General features: G+C 47.6%; 1 protein-coding gene across 1 annotated transcript in view; it reads right to left on the minus strand.

Moving 5' to 3' along the window:
* stg1 (stargazin-like protein) overlaps positions 1-23230 on the minus strand; it is a 51959-nt gene that overhangs the window by 15971 nt on the left and 12758 nt on the right. The window contains exon 2 of the mRNA XM_089585977.1: positions 1310-1402. Coding sequence (XP_089442103.1) covers positions 1310-1402 — 93 coding nt within the window. The remainder of the gene's footprint in view (positions 1-1309; positions 1403-23230) is intronic.

The following is a 23230-nucleotide window of genomic DNA, read 5'->3' on the forward strand; positions in this document are numbered from 1 at the left end:
GGCGTTCACATTGAAATCTCCATCGAGGAAAACGTGTCTATTGTCGGGAGTCACACCGGTGTCAAGTTTTACTGAGCCCACGTCCCCCATCGTCTCACAGGGGCAAATTTGTCGCTCTCTCTGTTCAACCTACCGTTTACGTCGGTAACAGCCCGGAAGTGCAATTAAGTTTTATGCGAAGCATATTACTAGAGCTACACTACAGCCCGTCGAGCGCGGCGGTGGAGCTACCATTGACCGTTAGCGTGACCACGTGACACCACGTGACAACATGACGTCACAGCAGAGGAGAGATGGGCTGCCGGCCGCGGCGGTGGAGGCTCCACATCAGAGGCGCTGCAGCTGACCACGTGACGCTACAGCAGCGGTATAAAGCTGAGCTTGCCTCGCTCTCCGGGCACTTACGAGGCGGCCAGGTGTTGGGATGCCGCCTAGAAGCAGGGCTGATTTGAACGAGAAGCGAAAGCTTCAGCGTGCCACAGAGACCGATGAAGAGCGGGATGAACGTCAACCAAGGAAAGCCATGTATTACCAAGCCTAGCCATCAATATGCTTCGCATCTGACTAGGCTTAACCTTAGCTAAGCCACAGCCATTTTTTTTCTGATACGTCATTATCAACAACTTGACTATGCCCACTGTGGGACAAAGACCTCTCCCACATCTCTCCAATTGACCTAGTCCTGTGCCAACTGTAGCCACCTTATCACCCCACTATCGCACCATTTACGCCTTCTCCAGGTGAGCTGCCACGCCCATCAACCTTTGATCAATGGTGGCGCACCTAGTGGCTGATTTTGTCCCGAAACCGAACTATGACCAATAGGAGTATCGAAGAGCTCTGATACCACCACTACGGCGCCCTGCTCGAGTACCTCAAGACGGCATACCTAAATGGTACAACTCAATGCTTTGTAAAGCGGGCTTTTTTGCAAGAATACTCTTTATGAGGAGAAGCTACTTACAGAAAAGCGTATGCGTGAATAACGTTGAATGCTTGGTAACCTTGACTGAATCATAACTAAAGTAATCTAAAGAGATATATCTATTTATAACTATTTCGCTATTTTATGTTTCAAATATCTGCTTTCTCATCTATTCAAACTAAAAAAAGTTGTCAGCATCTATTTTAGGGAACCAAGCATCATCGTTATGTGCTCTACATTGCAAAATATATGTTTGCAGAATGGAGCACTTGTTTAATGCCTGTGACTCGAAGTTTTACAACATGGCGCAGTGTATGTCATTCATCTTCTGCCGCAGTGACGCAGTAGCAACAACAGCGAGATTTCAGGCGGGCTGGTACTCACAAGGTATTGCCATCGTTGAGTCGTTGGGGTCAGGACTGTACTCTTCCTTTGGAAAGTAGTCGATCAACACGCAGTGCATATCCGTTTTACCGGCTGCAACAGCGAGAAAGGGAGAACGGCAGGTTAGAAAGACAAGAAATCATGAAAGAAAACCTATAGGAAGTAAAAGCATTTTTTTTTAGCCGGAAACATCTAAATATATACATTAATTTTGGAACAAAGACCTGGTCGGCCTTTACACATGTAGAATCCGCTCATTGTACACACACAGTTAGAGGTACCCTACCCAGACACTGCACTATATACACACAATTACAACTGGATAGTGCAAATATGCTTTCTATATCTTGTACCAAGGAGCCGGTCTTCCAAGGTGTAATACAGCGGTAGGGCTGAATTTCTTAAAACACTGCAGTTTTCTAGTGATGAGGAGAACCAGAAGTTTGCTATACATTACACAGAGCTTATGTTCAGTTAACCAAATATTATTTTTTTTGTTCTATATTCTGTTTTCTTTCGAATGACAGCACTAAACCTACCTCAAAATTTACCCCGCCTATCCTATTAAGTAAGAAGAGTTTTCTTGCATGCTAAATATGCCCTGCGTTATTGCGAGCTGCAGTCAAAATTTGAGCCTGGGACCACTGCAATGCACCTTGAAATTGAACGTGTCACACTTAGGCCCAGAGAAGCTGCAGTGATCAGGAAAAAAGGAGTACGTCAGTGCTAACCACAATATGGAGAACAGAAACCGGTGTTTCCGTGGTCATAAAGGGGATTAATGCGTGAACAGACGCGCGTGTATACACAGCGTGATATATGCAAACAAAGCAAGAAATTCGTTGTTTGCGAGTAACTAACGAAGTAAGTATTCGTTAAAGCGGGGGGAAGGAGGTCGACAACCCGGTTAGCAGGCCGCAACGTCGGTGGCTGCTTGCATTGCGGCTCTCCCCGCCTTCGGCCGACTCCCTTTATTGGGCAATTTAGAAGAGTAAGAAAGAGCGAAGGGAGAAGCGGAGAGGAGGAGCGTAATAGATTGGGCCGACCATCTGTTGACGGGACTCTCTCCCGGGAGAAAGAGGATGGGGAGGGGTGAAAGAGCGAGCGAGAGAGAGAGAGAAGCATCAGTGGAGAGAGAAAGAAAGAGGGCGAGGGAGACAGCGTGCCCAACTAGCAGCGCAAACGCGGCGTCGGCGCGTCGTCGTCTTCCTCGCATCTGGCGCACAGCACGACGGCAGTGTGGTGGCGAGCGTGGAGCTTGCTGCTTGCGGCCGGCGGCCACTTTGGCCGCGCCGCGCCCGCTTATTAATGAAACTTCACGATCAGGTGCGGCCCAGGCGGGATGGGGAAAGGAGGATCTGGGGAGAGGCTTGGCTCCGCGCTGTCCCTATAGCGGGAGCCCTCTCTCCCTAGCGCATAGAGAGCGGGCGTTCTGCATCCCTCCCCGTCGGCGATCTAGCTCCCCAAATGGGGACGCATGCGCGCAGTGGCCCAGGGGCGAGGATGCAAAAAAAGGAAGGCAGCACGGTGCCGCCAGGCGCACTGCCGGCGCTCCGTCAGACACGGTGGGCACTGACGCCACCGGCGCATGGCCCGCCTAATGAAGAAAACACACCGGCGGGCTCGCGCCAGCGTTTCGCTAGCGACAGCGTAACTATCAGCTCCGGATTGAAAGTAAAACTCGTAACACGAGGACAAGCTTTGTCACTCTAATATTTAATACGACGGGGAATCAGACGCTCACCGTGCGCCGGAAATGACGTCACGTCAAACAAGGTGCGCTTCAGAATGAAGAAACAACAGAGAAGATAGGCTCTTCCTGCATCGGTAATGTGGTATTACGGAAAACAGCGGTTCTCTCTGATTTTTTTTTTTGCACACAACGAGTCTACACTTAGTTTAGTGCCGGTTCAGTGTACGCTGTGTAAGTTTCGTTCAAACAATCACGACGTCACGGTGCGCGTATACACGACATAGCGTTCCTTGTGGCGGACGAGGGTTCCATAGCCCCCGCTGGAGTGGGAACTACGACCTTCCGTTTGAATTTTAGAGTTCACTGTGATTCGTAAAGTCCAGCAATATATGACCAACGTTGTCATGAGTACGGGTTTAATCACTTTTATTGCGTTTTGTAGTTTGTAAGTTCGACAGGTGTAGCTGTACGAAATCTATAGCGTACCACCAAATTACAGCACAGCCTCATTCCAGTATAGTATAGGAACGTTGACACACGCACGCACCCACGCGCGTGCGCGCGCGCACACACACACACACACACACACACACACACACACACACACTGTGCACTGGTTGAACCAGTATACCAGTATAACTATGCGTATGTGTAAGGTGTAGGTTTGGGATAGTTGAATCCATACCTGTCACAAAGCACGTTGAGAACACAAAGACAAGTTCCGCTTACGTTGTCTGTGGTCTTCACTCGACATTGTGCTCTCTGAGCGCTTTGTGTCAAGCATGGTTCCCAGTTGTTGCGCTTGAGTGGTGCACTCCGGAAGTGTTAACAATTTGGTACATAATGAACGCCTTCAGTGAAGCGAGCTTTAATAAAAGGAAAGTGCTTGTGACGTCGATCAGCAAATGATAACCGCAGTGAAGATTGTCAAAACGGTTGTTAAGTAGTTCCCTCAGAGCTGTCTTTTTATTCGTCTGTTGTCAAATTAACGACTGTTTCATTCTAATTCGATTTCGGAGTGATGTTAATGCATCATTCTCTTTTTGATTCCTTGAGAATTTGAGCGACATGCCATGGCTCTCATAGTGTGCAAACTCTGAAAACAGCGGGCATTTTTTCCATGCGCGGCCACTCTCCGCCCGCCACTCGGCGAACACTCAACTCTCAGTCTTGCGCCGCCACAACGGCAAAGGTCGGGCCGAGAAATCCTTGCAGGAAAAGACGGAGCCAGGTAGCCTCCCTCGGGGTCCTGCTCGTACCGTTAAACCTGTTTAGCTAAATGCGAGTCCCCCCGACACCGAGAAGGCGAAGCATCCTACTCGCAAGAACCGTGCACGGTTGCGGAAGCTGGAGCTGCGGTCGACCAACGGAGAGCGCAAAGCAATGCACGGTGTAGCTCGGTATATCGCAGCAGCGGTAGTTTCTGACCGGTCGTCGAGTTGGATGTTGTATCACTGGTGGTGTGAGCGGTCAGGGCAAGGGCTTAGGTGAATCACAAATCGTCGTCACGAGGGATAAGTCAGGGATTCAGTATTTCACCGGCAGCTTTTGCTTGGAAAAAAGGAATGACGGGCGATCATGCGGCGTCATCTGACAAATTCGCTTTAGCAAAATTGACTTTATAATTCGCTTTTACAATGATCGTCTTTACATTGCACTCTCTTTGAATCTGATTTCGTCGCCACTTTTTCGTTCCGCTTCGCGTGGGCATGTGAAGGGCGGAGACTTCAAACACAAGACAGCGGCATTGTCGCCGAATGAGGGCTCTAAAGCTAAAGCAGTAACAAAAAAAAAAATGGAGGGGACATTTAGGCTCCGCCTTAAGAGTATGACGTTATAGCGTAATTGGTTAATTCCTATATATGCAGATGTTCATTCTATACTTTACATTCATAGATCCCTGGGAGTCCTCATACCCCTCCTGGCGCAGTGGTGTAGTGGTTAAGCGATTCGCCACTGCCCTGAGATGGCAGGTGCTGCCATCGGTGGCATAGAGTTTCTTACTATTACCTAGAGGGAAAGCTGGCGACCCGTCTATGGAAGTTTGCATGGAGACCCCACGTGACCACCTCAGCCACCATGGGCGCTCAAAGCATCATGGGGCGGTGAGCTACTTGTTGCGGAACTGCAACTTTTGGCCAAAAATAATAGAAAAATAAAGCAGTTTGATAACTACAAACGTCCTAACATTCAATATTTTGTCTAATGATTGAAACAAACGAGCAGAAAAGCATTTAGGTGCAAAGTTTGTCCAAAATAAGAGACGACTCGCTCTCCTATTGGCCAAGTAGTGAACACTATAAAAACTAATATTTCGTAATTAACAGGCGCTCTTTTAAAAGTAAATATGTTTTCAAAAAAGATGTTGTTGCTTAAATACTATAAGAGGTTTTTTAATGGCATTTCGGAAAAGTGAAACCTTTTATTGGCGTCGTGTGTCGTCGCGGTTTCACTACTATGGGTTTTGCCCACTGCGTTCGCGCGAAAGTCGTCTGCGCACACACGAACAGCGTTTTCGGAATGAAACATCTTAGTAGTGCCACTCCAAGTTCCCAAAAAATTACGACTGTGCAGCAACAAGTAGCTAACCGCCCCATGATGCTTTGGGCGCCCATGGTGGCTGAAGTGCAGCGCCGCCAGCTTTCCCTCTAGGTAATAGTAAGAAACTCTATGATCGGTGGGGCTTGTGCGATCCTGGTTGCTCTTCCCGAGCAACTAATAATTCATTTAACTGCACCTGCCAAGGTGGACAGTTTGCTCCCTAACCGTAGGCAGGTTGAGATGACGTCACAAGGTCACGTGACACATGGGGCCCACCTGCCTCCTAGGGTGCTCCCTGGGGAACACCTGCCGGAGCCACATGATCGTGATTTCTCGCTCACAACGCTAAGCAGACACAGGAATTTCTGGAGAACGGGAGCTTTGACGCTATCACGTAAAAAAAAAAAACTGTTTTGCTCTAGCGGCGAAGGACTTGCATCGTTAGTTGCACTGACCCGCTCCTGAGAAGCCCCGATTCCAGCACTATGAACCACAGATAGGGATCTCACGACATCAGGCGGCAGAGTCTCGTTGTCAGCGGGTGAATACTGCAAAGCCTCGACTCTCATTGTTCAGAAGGCTGTCACGTGACATCGGACTCTCGACATAATTGGGTTTTTGTGATGGAGTCCATGCTATTACCATCATCACTCTAGACGGTGCTAAGCTGGTACGCCGTAAACACCAGAAGGGTTTCCTGATAATCGAGTCATTGTAAAAAAAGAAAATAAAACTTCGCTATATGAGCCCCCCCCCCCCCCCCCCCTCGGATATTTATCAAGCTGTGATGGACTCCACAACCACCACCATCATCATCATCTTAATCATAATGCCCACCACCATCAGCAGCAGGCCAGCTACGTCCAAGGCAGGACAAAGACCTCCTCCTCCTCTCCCAACGATTTGAGTTAGCCCTCTCCGTTTCCCGCTGTGCTCACCCTGTTCCTTCAGATTTTTTTAACATCACCCATTGAACCGACTCTCTGGAGCCCCCGTTGCACTTCACTTCCTCGAAATTCACTACGGAGTGGTGGTTACGGAGTATTGCAATGTATCAAGTCATTGTGAACTACCTGGGATTCTTCTCTGGAGAGACGGCAGTGTAAATGGGAGCACTCCACCTTCATCGAAATGGCGCCGACGCCGAGACTGAATGCCCAGCCTTCGTCAACTCGCCCCCGGCATCGGTGGGGTGCCACGTACTCTCGGCCAGCCCGGCTAAGAGTCAACACTAGCCCCTTTCAACGCTGCACCCTTTCAGTGCAGCCGCGTGAAGCCGGCCTAACGGCGAGGCATCGCGTCGGCCACAGCGGGAGCCGAGCTTTTAATTGCCGCCATCAGTTATGCGTGCATCCTCCTCCTTTCCCTTTTGTTCTCCTTGCCTTTCTTTACTTCATCCACCGCGCACGCAGCTGCAGCGCCACGACTGCAGCGCCGCGGTGGTGGCAGCGCGAAACATTCTCTCCGCCTGCCCGGAGGGAGGCCTTTGCGTGCGTGTTTGTAGTGAGCAAGTGTACTCCCCGGATACCCGTTGTTAGCAATGCGGCAGTCGGTGAGACGCATCTTTTCTGGACCGCGCTGCCAACGAGGTCATTGTCACACCACCACATGTTCAACATTCTTGGATAAAAATTTCGAATATCGGAAAGTTTTGAAGTACTGTTATGTAAATATTGAACGTAATCGTCCGTTCTTCCGATGTGCAGCAAAATCTTTCTTTTAAAGTTTTTCCATCGTTCGCATCGAGCAGTTAAGGCTGCCGTAAGAAACCAACGGGGAACGCTTTTGAGGATAGAAAAACGTTAATAGCAAAAAAAAAAAAAGTTTGCCGTCGGAAGATCTGCGGATATATTGATCGTTACAATGAAATTTTACAGCATATGAGAAAATTGCGTTCATAAAATCTTTCCCGTTCAAAAATGCTTTTGTCCAGAATTGTTTGGTATGGCCACCAGAAATTTCTGGGAACAGGTGGTCGTGCTGCAGAAATACCCTCTCAAAAACATAGTAGAGATGCATGGCTTATTTGTGCTGGCGTTAAAGAATTTGAGGAGTGCCACTCGTCTAAATATCCCAGGTTTCTGTTTCCTTCCTATCTGATTAGCGCCCCTTAATTGGGTGGTGTCATATGCACCGCTGCTCACGGATGTGCACGTGCACTATGTCCGTGCATGTTTAAGACCAACGAGACTGCACACTCTGAACGGGGTTTTAGCAGCGGCTTTAGCATGCAGCGGGGCCCGATGACCTGGTTGTAGAAAAAAAAAAGCAGCAAAGCGACCGTAAAATGTGGGGAACGAAGGAAGTAGTCTGCAGTACGAAATGTACATTGCAACATTACATCAAAAACGTTACAGCGCAACGTTGAGCATTAAACCAAAGGCGTTGCAGTGCGCTGAATTGGACAGCGTGCATAACAAATGTAATGGATTTCAGCGCCTTAATTACACACCACAGTTCGGAGCGTTTACTGCGATGATGGAACAGGCCATTCAATAATCCAAATCGGGCACGTAAGCGCAGGGCTTTTTTTTTCGCTATAAAAAGCTGGTCATTGCGTGAGAAATTCCGCAGCTTTCCTTCTATTTTCCTCCACTCCTTTCTATAGCCGTTCATCGTTTTCGGGCCAGCCTCAGAGACCGCAGGGTGATCTCGCAACACAACACAGTCGATGAGAATCCACGAGGAGCCTTCGTAAGAGCACGGCCAACGGTCCCTCCCTCACGCGGGGCTCAAAAAGAAAGTTGCCATGGTAACTCCTCTGCGCGACCAACACTGCGTGCACGGTAAGAGTGCCTATCGGTGCCAGCAGAAACAGCAGCAAAGACGCTGGCCCATTCCCAACACCATGAAACTACCAAACGTAACCACGCACACGCGGCGCGAAGGAAGACCACCAAGTTGCGCAAAGACAGATTTTGTTACGCCACTTTTTTTTTTTGCTTTTTGTGTTTCCTCGCGCTCTAGGCGCGCAGCGTTGCGGGCTTTGCGGGGCCACCTGCATGTAGTAACCGAGACGATGGAGACCCCTGGCGACGACACAAAAATGGACGCCGCCCAGGTCGAAACGTCCCGCGGGTTCCCCATTTGACATCGCGCCACTCTCCCCCTCTGTTCTTCCTTTCTTTCTTTTCTTTCCGCTGTTCACTCTTCGTTCTGTTCCGAGCGCAACCGGGCTTGCATGTTTGGCGATAAGCTGCTCGCCTCGCGAAGAGGGTGGGGGGAGAGCTTTAATGGCAGACGAGCAGAGGCGTTGGAAGAACGGAGCGCCCCCTGGATCTGGGCTTTGGCGCGCGCTACTCCTCTGAACTTTGGGGAAACGGATTTAGCCGCGGGCATAAAGGGAGCCTGCGACACAGCACCAGAGCAAAACAGTGTAGCAGACGCAGCCAGCGATGAGCAGTAAGTGCACTGCGCTTTGGTGGTTTCGTGTCAACAACGTCTACATCATCATCCGCGTTACACTTGCAACGGGACGGAGGGCCCCTGACACTGATCTCGGGTTCGCTCTGTCCAGCCTTTGCCGAACGTCATCTGCTCATCCGACTACCTTTTCTTGACGCCCACTCTGTTATCCTAACAGGCCATCGGTAGCATCTTTTCGCGGCATTGCATATCCTGCCGAAAGACCTTTTTTTTTTCTTTACGACGAAAGCTCCACCCCGTGTGGTTTTGTAGCTGAAGCTCCTGTCTGAGTTGTAGTTGTCGTAGAAATCCGCAAGCCAAGGCAAGCCAAGCCAAGAAAAAGAATAACTTGAAAGTAAAGAAGAAGAGAAGAAAGAAAAAGAAGAGAAACAAAAAAGGTTTGGTTTGGTTGGTTTATGGGGTTTAACGTCCCAAAGCGACTAAGGCTATGAGAGACGCCGTAGTGAAGGGCTCCGGAAATTTCGACCACCTGGGGTTCTTTAACGTGCACTGACATCGCACAGTACACGGGCCTCTAAATTTCTCCTCCAAAGAAATTCTAGCCGCCGCGGCCGGGATCGAACCCGCGTCTTTTGGGTCAGCAGCCGAGCACCATAGCCGCTGAGCCACCGCGGCGGCTAAAACAAAAAAGGAGATAAAGAAAAGGAGAAGGAGTGAAAATGAATGAACATCACTGCTGTCGCCGAATGCTATAGTCTAGTTTAGCCTGTAATTTTTTCATGCTGATTTTTCGCTATGATACTGCTATCCCGAGCTAGTTTAGTTTGTCTTCTAAGCCACGCTGTTCTTGCCTTCTGTCTCCTCAGGTTAACCTCATCATTTTTCTCCTCAGGGTTAATTGGAGAAACATGGGAGAGGCCTCTGCCCTGCAGTGAGCGTAGTCAGGCTGATGATGATGACGACGGCGACGACGATGATATTTTCCGAATAGTGAAGGTCAATGTTCCAGTCCTAACAGGAGAAGCAAACATAAATATACTGCGCAGAGCAAGAGGGGAATTACGCCATTTCAGCCAAACCCCACTAGCACTTTATGTATCGCACATTGTCGATCGTACGCTTCTCCAAAGCTCGTCACTCGCAGCTGGAGTTCGGGCTTCTCCCATAATATCGACGCGTTACATTTCATCTCCTTGAAAGTATTATGGCCTTTCTTGCCGAGAACACCAATATAATTCAGGACAGTGAACAAAAATAAAATAAAAAACTGAACGAGGAGAAAGAGCCGAAGAAACGCTTATTCCCAGATGACGCAAAACATTTTCTCGCTAATCAAAAGCTTATAAATGAATGCAGTGGCGGGATCAGTTAAACAGAAGTGGGGACCTCAAAAAACTTCGAACGAGCGGCAGCTAGAGGTCACGTATCACATCGAGAGACCGCGATGGTGGCCTCAACGCTCAGTGCCCGCCCGAGCATGTCGCTTGGGATCCGAGCAGTAAGGAAGGAAAAATCGAGAGGCCGTCCGGATAGGGGAGCCAATTGCACATCGGCTACGCTACGGCTATGGTTTTAAAACTAGAGCACACAGGCCATCGACACCGCGGGTAGCGATAAGAAAGTCCCGAACGTTTTGGAGAGCGGAAAGTTATTATTTGAAAGTGAAGAATATTTTCACTACTGCCTCTCTAAAAACTTGACAAATTAATTAAGAAACGGTTGTAAATGAGGCGGTATGGTAAACATTTGTCAGGTTTTCTGTCTCCCTTAATCTTTAACCGCATAAACAAACAATATTTGATTCCAAGAGTGCTTGAATACAAGGAGTTTAGGAGCGAGCTACAGGAGTTCTTCAGTTAATTTTGGTCATCTGTCGCCTCTTCGAGAATTTGTTTGTGACGCGCTTTGGGCTTGTGTTCATTTTTTTGTAATGCTCCTCCTATATAGGCCGCCTGCATGATGGTGCAATCAATCAATCAATCAATCAATCAATCAATCAATCAATCAATCAATCAATCAATCAATCAATCAATCAATCAATCAATCAATCAATCAATCAATCAATCAATCAATAACTGATATCAAATAACCGCCTTAATGTACGTAGTACGCTGAAACTTTTCTGAATGTCCATGACTGCTGGCATGTTCCGGTATGTTGCTTTGCCAATCACCGCAAATTAATGATGTCTACTGGCAGTTGATTGCTTTATTGTTTCTAAAAAGGAGTAGAATATCCTTGGAAATTTTTATCAAGCCCAACACATGTAATCTATGGGTGAATGAGATAAGACGAAATTAAATGAATTAGAACTACGTAGAACCTGAAAATCATGTCGCGAAAACAATATACGTGCAATATGTGACAGGCGTTTTTTTTTTTTTGTGGCTAGCTCGCATAAATATCAATTTTTAAATATTTGAATTCTCACGCAGGGAAACGGCAGCTGCCACGCATTCTACACAAATGAAAAAACCAGCAGTCCGCCAAAACAAAGTGCGCTTAAAATTTCCTTCTTTTCGCGCATGCGCAGAGCCCCACAGCTAGCCTTCAGCAGGGATCGTGAAGTACGTAGGCATGAGGCAGTGCAATATTCACTAAAATCAACAGCGTTGCAACACACTGCAATGGCAAAACGCACACATTAAATGTTCGCTGCGTGTGCCGTAACGCTAATGACCTCGTGGTTATGGGAAATCTCTGATGTAAGAATTGCGTCTGCTCGCGCCTTCCCCACGCGCCGGCTAGTATTGTCGGTGGACGAGCAGACGTGTTTTTTTTTTTTCTGCTCGGACTGCGCGCCACTCGACGTCGATACCAGTGTTGGTGAAATTGTCTGAGTTGCTAGCCTGCTAATGTCAAAAATTATTACATTTCACTTAGTGCATGCGAATAAAGCTTGCATGAAGGCATTCGTAAGTGCTGAGCAGTTAAGCTAATTATGTCACTTGCTATAATTTAAAATATCGTGTCTGTAGCCCCCTCCCCTCTTTTCATGATTTTACATACATAAGATGCACCCGAAGAAAACATGGCTACGTGTAAAAAGGTGCCCGTGCCAGCATCTGTGAACTGCCACTCAACACGAACTGAGGGAATGCCTTGTGCAGAGATTCGTGCCGCAGTTGGATCGTCAAGCTTAAAATTAAACTTTCCCCCGCTGCATTTCCAGTACCTGGCGGTCCAACTGAACAGTCTTTTTGCGGAATCCTGGACCTCATTCAAATGGAACAAAAGTATCTTTCTTCCTCCACTGCAAGAATTCGTTTTGTGAGTGAACGAAGTTTGTACTTAATCCAGACGAGTACGTGAATACGCAACAGAGAGCGCGCTCTCTAGCCTGAATTGAGGCCCTGATATCATCTCCAGGCTAGGCGACTTCCATCACCGCGTCGTGCGGCTGCTCCCACAGAGACGGCTTTCATCTCGGAAAGCCTGTGTACTCAGCGCACGAATCTGGACGCTGAAAAAATGAGCCGCTTGCCGGCGAAGAAGATTGTGCATGGGGGGAGGAAAGGAACTGCGTGGTCGCCGACTTTTTGTCTTCGCATTTCTCTCGCCGTATTTCGCGCATCCTTTCTTTCGCTTTTTCCGCATCGCCATTTTGTTCCTTTGGACTCGGAGTAGTATGACCTCGTCTGACCAAAACGCCTATGCTGCGACGGCTGAGTGCAGCCTCTTCATCATCCGTTCCCCTTTCTCTTCGTTCGTGCAGCAGTCGCCAGCGCAGCAAGTCGAGGGCAACAATGGGGAGGGTGAACAGCCTACAATACGGGAGAGGCTGTTCCACAGACAGCCAATGCCGTATATGCCATGGCACGCGCGACTTTTCCACTATCCGCGTCAATTCCATCGCCGCACCGTCTCGAAGACCGGGTCCAGTATGGCTTCGCCGTGTATGAAGGTTATTCGTTCTTTTTTTTTCTTCTTTCTTTCTCGCTTCGTCTCTGCTGCCCCCTGAATCGCGGCGCGGTTTCCATTTGGGGCCGGGCAGATACGCCCAGACCACTGTGGGAGGGGAAGGGGGGGGGGGGGGGGGGGGGCGTTCGTCCCGAACCTTTCGTTGTCTGTCCATCTCTCCGAGAAGGACGTTAGCCGCCAAACCGCTGCCCCCGGGCACAGAAACGCAACCGGGCCCGGCGCGCTGCTATCCCCGAGCCAGCGCAGTAACCCAGACGTGAACTCCATTCGCGAAAGGCCTGTTCTCTCCGTCTCCCCATTCCCTCTTCCCCGAATCTTTCCCCGCGACAACCTCCTTCTTCCCCGATCGTAAATACGAAACTCGGCGGCGGCTGGCCGGAAGGCTGACTCTCCTGTGCGCGCTCCCTCCTCCCTCGCGCTCCGCGCCGCCGCGTGCCTTTTCCCTCTCTCGTCGTAAATACGAAACTGGCGCGCGCCGCGACGGTCGAAGAAGACGGCCGGAACCGCGCGTGCCTTCCCTTTGGCGGTGCCTGCTCGGCTCCTCCGCCACAATATTTCCCGGGCGCGCGGGGCCGCTTTCCTTGCCGCCAGAAGTCATTAGGGGGAGAGGAGGTGGAGGAGGAGGCGAACTCCCCGAGTCGATATGAAATTGGATGCCCCTGGGTACGCAGGTTATTATTACCCCCCCACACACACCCGCCGACTGTGGTGGTACTTCTCCCCCACCCACACCGCAGCGGTGACGGCTCTCCCCAAAGCTCACTCGGTGTCGCTAATTCCTACCCCCCCCCCCCCTCCCCTGACCCTCTTTTATTTTTCTTGCTTAACTCGCCGTTCCCTGGACTGCCGATTAAAATGAACAGCCGGTAGCGGCGAAGCGTTAGCCACTGCGGCGACGCCATTTACTGCACCGGACTGCGTCGTCGGTCGCCTTCGGGAGTGGTGGTTCCCACGCTTTTACTTCGGCTCTGGTCGCTTCTCCGACTGTGCTTCGGCTCCCGCCTATTTAATTACCGAACGCGGTTTTGCCCGCCGCTCTCCTATGGCGTGCGTCTACCGTGATTTTGATTTCCCTCAAATCTACCGTGACTCGTTTTAACGAGTCGAACGAAGGACGAGAAGGAAGTGTGAAATGATATATGAGGAGAGAGGGGTTAAAAGCTGGACATTTATTAAGTTTGTTAAGCCGTCGTAGTCGCTTCGCGCTTTTCAAGACTTTATTTGCGTCATATGGTGCGGCGGTTTAGTCACAGAGTCTTTCCGCATCTAAAAGACATGCGCAGTATAGAAGTAATCTGAAACGGTCTTTGTTCGTCTGGTTGTGGGAGAGCTTGCAGCAATTTTCCTACTCGAAGCAATATGCCATGAGTAGGAGCGTAGTGTTTTTACATATTTCATTTGTTTATACGATGTTAAAATAAAGGATGAGAAGTACCGGAGACTGGCATAGCATCTGTGACTAACTTCCTGCGCCCTATGAAAAATATTGATTTCATACAATGATTAATTGGTTTTGAAATATTGCAACCAAGCGAAGAAAATTCAGAATTCGAAAAGACCTCTGATACTGTGTTTTAAAGAAGCGCAGTACGCAATACGATCGTCTTTGCAAAATATCTCAACCATGCGCAACATGAAAGAAGGCGGAAATTGAGACCAAAGCCTGTTAACACGCTAGCTCCCTCTTGAAAACAGTTCTCGTTTCTGCCACCGGCCACAGGAGTGGTTCGTCTTTTTTGGAGAAAAGATCGGCGGAATCTCAATCGTCTACCGATTTGGCTGAAGGGTCACAAGCTTCTATGGCGTCTGGTCACCTGTGCGCAGTATTCCGCTGCGACGTTCATTGTCCAGTTTAAGAAAGGAAGCGCTTTAGCTTCGCTCTCTACCAGTTTTACTGTCCTGCAAGGCGTGTGCGTGTCGGCATTATATCCTTCCTTCCTTCCTTCCTTCCTTCCTTCCTTCCTTCCTTCCTTCCTTCCTTCCTTCCTTCCTTCCTTCCTTCCTTCCTTCCTTCCTTCCTTCCTTCCTTCCTTCCTTCCTTCCTTCCTTCCTCTGCTTATTTCGTTTCCTCCCTTCCTTATTTCCTCCATTCTTACTTAATTTCTTTGTTTTTTCGTTCTCTCTTTGTTCTCTTCATTCCTTCATTTTCTCTATTATTTCTTCTTTGTCTCGTCCCTTCTTTCTTTCCTCTCTTCCTGCCTTTTCCTTTCTTTCTTTCTTTCTTTCTTTCCTTCTTTCTTTCTTTCTTTCTTTCTTTCTGCCTTTCTTTCTTTCTTACTTTCTTTCATTCTTCCTTTCTTTCCTTCGTTCCTTCTTTCTTTCTTTTTGTTTCTTCCTTTCTTTCTTTCTTTCTTTCTTCCTTTCTTTCTTTCTTACTTTCTTCCTTTCCTTCTTTCCTTCTTTCTTTCTTTTTGTTTCTTCCTTTCTTTCTTTCTTCCTTTCTTTCTCTCCTCCTTCCCTCCTTTCTTTCTTTCTTAGCGTCCTTATTTTTTCTTTTCTTTACGCGCTAAATCATCCCAGGTGCTCGGAATGAATCCGTTGACCTCCTCCGCAACAGCATCCTCCAAAAGCCATGCGCTGCTTCGGGACGTTACCATACCATACCATACCATACCATACCATACCATACCATACCATACCATACCATACCATACCATACCATACCATACCATACTGTGTAACACCATAGCATATTGTGTCTTACCATACCGTACCACATCGTACCCCACCATGACCCAGCACACCGGGCCACACCATTCTATACAATACCATACCTTACCATTCCAAACCACACAGTATCGTACCATACCACACCTACCTTACGTTACCATACCCCACCACACCATTACACACCACAGCATACCGTACCACGCCATTCCATACCGGACCATACCATGCCACGCTGTGGCACAGCACATCACACCACGCCGTACTATACCATACCACACTGTAGCACACCATGCCATACCCTACCAAGCCATGCAATGCCATATCATACCATACCGTACTACAGCATACCACAGCATACCATACTACCATGCCGTATTGTAGCACACCATACCATTCCCTACCCTACTATAGCATAGCCCACCATGATGCTCTGCCATTGCATACGAGACAAGATAGAAGACGACACTAATTATTTAGTAGCTATAGCCTTACAGCGCACCTTGCGTGGGGTGCCCATAAAGTAGCTCGGCTAAACATTATAGCTATCGTTTCGTGCGTATACAGCCATGCGGCTCATATCAGTGAGTGCCGCAACGGATACTGCGTGGTTCAGGCGTCAGCCACAGTTCAGAGGCAACATTCCTGAACTGCACTCCCAGTAATCCATACCAAGTTTTCGCTCTCTGTCAAGAGGACAACGCTAAGAGCACGGCAATAATTTTAGGAGCTAATAGTAGAATAGCACACACTACAATCAGTGCTATGAAGTTGCAATGAAAGGAGCCACATCCGCTAAAGGAAAACTACAGTGCCCTTCTCTTCAGTGTTGAAGAACAGTGCAGCATTAGATCGGTAGCGTTCCTCATTGCGATATTGATAGAATAATAACACAAAGGTGAAAAAAAGAAAACCCTTGAGGATGTTTCATTTTGGGAGAAAACATGTTTCTAGTCGGGCGCTCCAATATTCGCTAAAAAATTGTTTCTTGCAATTATAATATGAAAAAAGTCAGGGGGGGGGGGGCACTTTGTTGACCTAAAGTGCGGTGAGGCGAAAGCCTTTAGCGCGGTGTTGCTGCTTGTGTCATTGATGTGTGGTTAAGATGTTAATTAAGTACACAATTGTCTGTGAATCTTAAACGATGGAGACACTGGAGGTCGTTTGGGAGGCATCCGTCTGATTCGACGCCTTTCTGCAAACACTCTCCAGCGTCCTACACAAGGAGAACTACATATGCGTTGACAGGAAGTAGCGTAGCCATTTTGTTGTGTAATGTCAAAGCCAGGCAATAAAGAAAAAAAAGTAGCGTAGCCATTAGCACGCTCGGCTGCGGAGCGGAAGGATGATGGTTCGAATCTCATCGTGCACAAATGTTTTTTTTTTTCTGGTCTGACTAGAAAAAGTGTGAAACCTCTGATGACAACCTTCTGTCGACAACGATGAGGCATTTATGGCTTTGTCCTTAAAAGCTGAAAAACCTGAACATCTGTGTAAATCTTTACACAGTCTATGTAGAAGTGACGGTTATGGAGATAGAAGGCGGCCACCATTAGCGTTTCCGCTATTAAGAATTCATACCGCGAGTTTCAAACGCGACTATTTCCCGCCAAAACCGGCGTTCGTCGTTGTTCTCGAGTGAATATCGGCATTCACTGGGCGACGGTGTTGGCGACTGCGCGTGCGCGCGAATGACGACATCCGTGTGACGTCACAGTCAGACGCCGGCGAGTCGAGGCGATCCCTGGCGGCGACGGAGAGCGGCTTTCGGGTCGATTGAATTCCAGCGTGAAGGAGAAAAAAAAAAGGGGGAGACTGAATCCAAAGCTTGACGCCCGCGCTGCGAAACTCGTGGCGACCTGGTCGGCCTTCGGAGGCGGCGCGCGAAGCGGTCATCGCTCGGCGCACACTGGAGGAAATGAGTGAGGAGGTGCGGCGACGGTGAAACGATTACTTCACTCTTCGCGCTTTCCATGAAAAATAAATCTCCACTTTTCTTTTCTGCCGCTAAGCCTGTCCTTGTAGGCGTTTTCACGAATATTTCATTCTAGCTGCCACAGCGACAGTAGTGCATATTAAAGTGCGAAGGTAGGTGGTGGTGGGGGGGGGGGGGGGGGGTCATGTGTTCGGTAGTGGTCTTCAGGAAGGGACTGGCTGACGGGAAAAGCGGGCCGTTTATTAATGCAGAGATCCTTTTTGGAGTCTGTGCGCAAGATTTTTGCGGATCCATTTTAGCACCCTCACCACGGAGTGAGCTCAACATGCAACCTATAAGCTCGTTCCTGTCTTTTCATTATATGATTTCCGAATTTTGCGTACATACTTCTCTTTGTCTAATTCATTTCGTGACTTTTTAATTGCCACCGCTTCACTACAACGCCACGAACCGTTCGTATCTACACGAAACACAGAAAACTGGCACGTTCCTCGTTTCCGAACAAATTATAAGAACCAGTCATTAAAACATAACCTCCACTCACTGCTAAACAAGCATAAATTTGATGCTAAGCCCACAAGAAGCGACTTGCGGGAACAATTTCTAAATGCACAATAAAATCCTAAAATGTCGGTCCATCATTTGATCACATTGTGTTTTGTTATCAAATACTGACGCTCATTGCGTAATTATGTCGTTTGCGACGGTCTTTTTGAACATGTATTATGTTTCAGTATATGATATACATAGTCAGTTTTTATATTGTAACACTAGCCGTGTTTTTCCTTGTATATAATATTGCATATAATATTGTTTTCTCTTTTGTTATATTTCAATCATGTATCGGCACTGCTCTACCTTGTTACGGTCTCTTGGGCCTCGTCAAGCTGCCCCGAGCAGCTTTTTGTCGAAGAGCTCCAACCATGTAAATATGTGGTGAAATAAATGAATTGAATTGAATGATGACAGTCTAGCTCCAAGCTCATATGGACAACGAAAAAGAGCGGCCATGTCTTAAAATGCGCACAATGACCTCCTATCCCTTAAGTTGGACGTGAGAAGACCAGACGTGCGGTAATCCTCCACCGTTGGTAACAGTACCTGATGTTAATGCATTTCGGTGTCAGCAACAACCAGCTTTTTGCGGGTGTATCGGAAAATTTCTTCATGTTACCAAAAAAGGCCCTCACAGGAAGGGCATTTCGATCAGGGATGGAGGTGCCATACATTCCGATTAATAATATTGCGTTGTTCACCCTTAACGCTTAGAAAAAGGACTACAGTGGGAGGGAGATAATAGAGAAAACGAAATAAGGCCAAACATTCAAGAACAGCAAAGCGAGATTAAAAGATAAAATAGTTTAGAGCAACCAGCATTCCGTGAAATACTCGAAAAGTTGTAATAAAACGAAATAATATGCAATTTGAAGAGACTACGTTCTCACAAACATTGGAAATGTGCGATATTTAACGCAGAAGAAAGATTGAGCTCTGATAAATGCAAATACAGAAACTTCAACATATTTGTACTGCCACAAAGATGTTGAAATACACAAGTAGGAGTTTCGCGAAAGAGATGGCTGTCGGGGATGATGACTAATGCGATGGGCAAGCCGTTCTAACCGCGGAATGTTTCCCGCAGGAATGAATGCAAGTCGATCGTCGTGTTTTGGCAGGATGCGCCGTCTCTTTGCGAGGGACATGTGTAGAAATTCAGGCAGCAGCTGTGGCTAGGCGTTGTTTCTGAGTTTCTTCTTGTTGCGATGGAGCTTATGAAGTGACAGTGAACGACAGGAGTAGGAGAGCAAGTGGCGTTTGTCAGCACGATGACACTTCATCATCATCATCAGCCTGACTACTCCCACTGCAGGGCAAAGGCCTCTCCCATGTCTCTCCAATCAACCCTGTCCTTTGCCAGCTGCGCCATCGTATCCATTTACGCGGTGTGAAACGAGTTCAGCGACCTTGTCGAAGATGTTAATCTTTGAAATGTGTCCCGTTTCTCGTATGAAACAAGCGCTGTCTGTGTGAGGCTTTGGGAAGGGGCCTGGTTAGCCACACTGGGCCTGCCTCCTTGATGAATCGTGGCGGTGTATCTGGGCTTGATGTAAATCTTTTCCTCAAGCTACATCGCCGGTGCAGATGATATGCGACAACTCCACGCTCTTAGCCGCGATCATTGGAGAACTGTCCGGCCGTATTATAAACATTCTGCGGTAACACATATTAAGATGCAGACGGCGTGCCAACACTTGTGTAAATTTCACTAAAATCAATTCGTGAAAACTAGAGTTATTTTATCACCTTTCAGTCTTTCCTCATATCTTGCGCTCTAAGTGTACCTGCAATACGCGCCAGTTTATCGCGCTACCAGAAGAGTAAGCGCATGTCCTTCTTGCAGTCTTTCTTCTTGCAGTTTAAAACATCAAAAGAACACTGCGTGTAATTAATCATATGAGTGTTTGTATGAATAAGAGATGAACATCTAAAACTTATTGGGACGGTTTAGGTTTTCTTTTTATCGAATCACAATCCTGAGACGTGACGAAGCACCTTGTCTCCACTGGTCACGATGAAAGGAGGTAAAAAGAATCAGCGGAAAAGATTTACCGTCTAATATCATTCACAGGTACCACCAAATACTCTACACGTCGCTAAAAGTGGCATGTGAGTTTGTAGAGGACTTTTTTTCGGGGCTAACGTGGGAAGCGATTACAGAAAAATCATGAGCACACGTCTCTTTCGCAGGTGCCGCATAATATACTTCAACGATTCTGATTCCTTGCAAAACGTCAGTTGTAAACCTAACTGTGTTTCTCCACATGAAGATAATGGCATGATAAGAAAAAGAAAAAAAATCTGTGAATTATCTCAGTTACAAGTGAAACGTGCTTCACAGCAAACAATCGGAGCAAAAAATTTTAGATCGCACAGCAACAAATGAAAGCTTCTCAAACATGGAACAGAAGTATCCAGGGAAAGCTGGAATAGAATGTTAAGAATCTAAATCCTAATTACTACTGCACTTTCTGCGTAATTAGTACACATGGGGTGGCGCATAGGCACGTGGGAGCCGTTTTTACACAGCACGAGACGGCGTTTGAAGGTCCAGCTTAAGGTAAGTTAGTGCTTCGACTTCAAAAATCGAAAGCTTTCAGCATCGAAGAAATGAACGACGGATCAATGGAGAACACATCGAACAAGAATACGTCCTCTGGCGCTAGTTAGTTTACAGAACTTTTACCGACGATATACTTGGCCACTGCAGCTGCAATGATGACCGTTCAGAGACCATAAAAATCGAGAACAAAAGCTTTTCTGCACCCTCAAGAGCTTAAGATCTCTGTGGATGCAAGTTTGCAGTGACTTGAGGTATGTCAGGTGCAGCCGTGGATACTGTTGATAAAAGGTGTGGATATTGAATGGCGGTAGCGATACTTGGTAGAGCGGTATGTTCATGCAGTCTATAGTGTTTTGTTTAGTGCGACGTTTTGTAATAGAGAGATATAACAAGAGACCCGCTGAAGAAGCAGCCGAAAATACGGAGACGTTTAAATAAATTAACATATGAACCAGGGCGAAGGCGCCTCAGTCCTGTGGCAGAAGGGCTTATCTTAGGCAAAACATTAGCAATCGTTATTGACATGGTTCGTACGAATATGGATCAGTATTGTTTATATGATATGATGTGATATGATATGATATGATATGATATGATATGATATGATATGATATGATATGATATGATATGATATGGTATGGTATTATATGATATGATACGATACGACATATATGACATGGATGCACGGCGAGGCATGGCACCACGCATGCAGTGAAACCAGCTTGCCGACAGTTGCATACACGGTAGCTGTTCATTGCGGTCGTTGCAACTGTGTTTTACAGGAGTGAAGCAGCTGATTCACCGATAGGTTCTACCCCCCCCCCCCCCCCCCCCTTTCCCACCCTCAAGCTCTTACAAGCTTATCCAAAGCACGTTGTACCCGAATGTACCATTAATACGTGCATCCCGACGCCGTCCGGAAAACTCACAGTGCACGAATCTGCCGACGGGTCACAAAACAACTCGCGCAGGTAAACCAGTGGCATAGACGCCCGCCCCTTGTCGCCAGCCGCTCCAACAGAACGGGCCCTGTACTCGAGAGAAGAGACACGCCGCGGACTCGAATCGCAGCATCGAGTGAAGCGCTGGCCGGGGAAAGCCGAGTGTCTCGGTGCTGTGTTTCACGCCTTGTTTATTTTTCGTTGCTCTTCTTTTTTTCTACCCTCTTCTTTTTCTCCCGATTCCCCTGTCCCGTTTTCTTTCCTTCTTTTTTATCCTCCACCGGGGAACCGAAGCGGAGACGAAAGCGTCCCAAGCCGGGCAGTGGCAGCGCCTTCGGGGAGATCAATAGGACCAGAGCTGCTGGGTCCCACGCGGCGCCCAATGCATTTCCTCCCACTTCTGCTTCCCTCCGGCTGAGCTCTTTATTTATTTTTTATTTGTTCCCTAGATTTTCTCGCGACGGTGCTAATAGCATTAGGCGGAGGCGCGCCCAGTAAGTTTTGTACATGAAGCTTTTGATCTACACTTCCAGCAGCAGCGGCGGGACTCATGCTTTCCCCTTCCCCTCTTCCCCCTGTGCCTTCCTCCCGCCTCACACTCCCCCTCTCCCAACATCGCGCCGGCAGAAGGGGAAGCGTTGTCCGCCTCGCTGATTCGGTGCAGTGGTTCTCCCTTTACTAACCGTGAGAGAAAGCTTGCGTTGAGTTTCTGATGAGTTTTTGTTGAGTTTGAAATGACTTGCTACGAAATTACGCGGCGATTTTGTCGAACTTGTGCTTCGTTCATGATCTTTCTTTGCTTTTTTTCTTGCAAGATATATTCTTCCGTTCTTCTGCTGATCCATGACGGGGCGATGCCCTGAGTTGATGAAGGCAGCCTCAGGTAGACACCTACCGGGTGAAAGTGGCGGTAAAGCACACGTAGCGTACCTGGACAAATCACCAGTTCATTTTTCTCTCACTAGGTGTCATTCTCGGCTTTCACGCAGAACGACAGCTACAAACGCGACTCTGTTTCTTCAAACCCAGCTAATGATGCGATCGAACAACGAAAGTGAGGCTGAAAATACAAGGGTGGGGTAGTATATCCTCCAGCGCAATATACCTGCATCACATTTTTTCAGACCTCTTGAAATCATCCATTCTTTCCGAGCCAGCATATACAGCACCGTCGCCAGCATAAACTAACATTAACTTTGGTTGTCCCGTATAATAATATAGTGTAGTGATAATAAGAACTCTCAAGAAACTTTCAAGAAACATTAGCTTTGAATAATTGATCATCGCGGTTCTCACTGAGATCCGAGGAAAAAAACATTAAGCAGTACTAATTGAAATAAATAAATAAATAAATAAATAAATAAATAAATAAATAAATAGAAAGTAAATAAATAAATAAATCCTTTATTATTTTCATGGATGATACATCAAGAAGCAGGTAACACAGAAGTAAAGGGCAAAGGACCAAACCTTCCTGCGCACAGCGATAGTCAAATGGCTGTGGCGTTCTTTCTTTGAATAGTGCATAGTCTATTCTGTCCAGTTCCATCTCCCTGATCCACTCTAGTTCAATGCAGGCCGCGGCGGCCACGTTTCAACACGAGGATTTCTCCCTCAAGTTAGAAGACCTCGTGTGTTCGAAAACACTGAACAGCCCTCGACTGCGTTCATAATCAATCCAGCAAGGCCACTGGCGAAGCTGAGGAGATGAAAAGTCGTGGAGATGGAGAAAACC

Source organism: Amblyomma mixtum, chromosome 4, assembly GCF_055824585.1.
Source record: "Amblyomma mixtum isolate Tamu chromosome 4, ASM5582458v1, whole genome shotgun sequence".
NCBI classification, from domain to species: Eukaryota; Metazoa; Arthropoda; class Arachnida; order Ixodida; family Ixodidae; genus Amblyomma; species Amblyomma mixtum.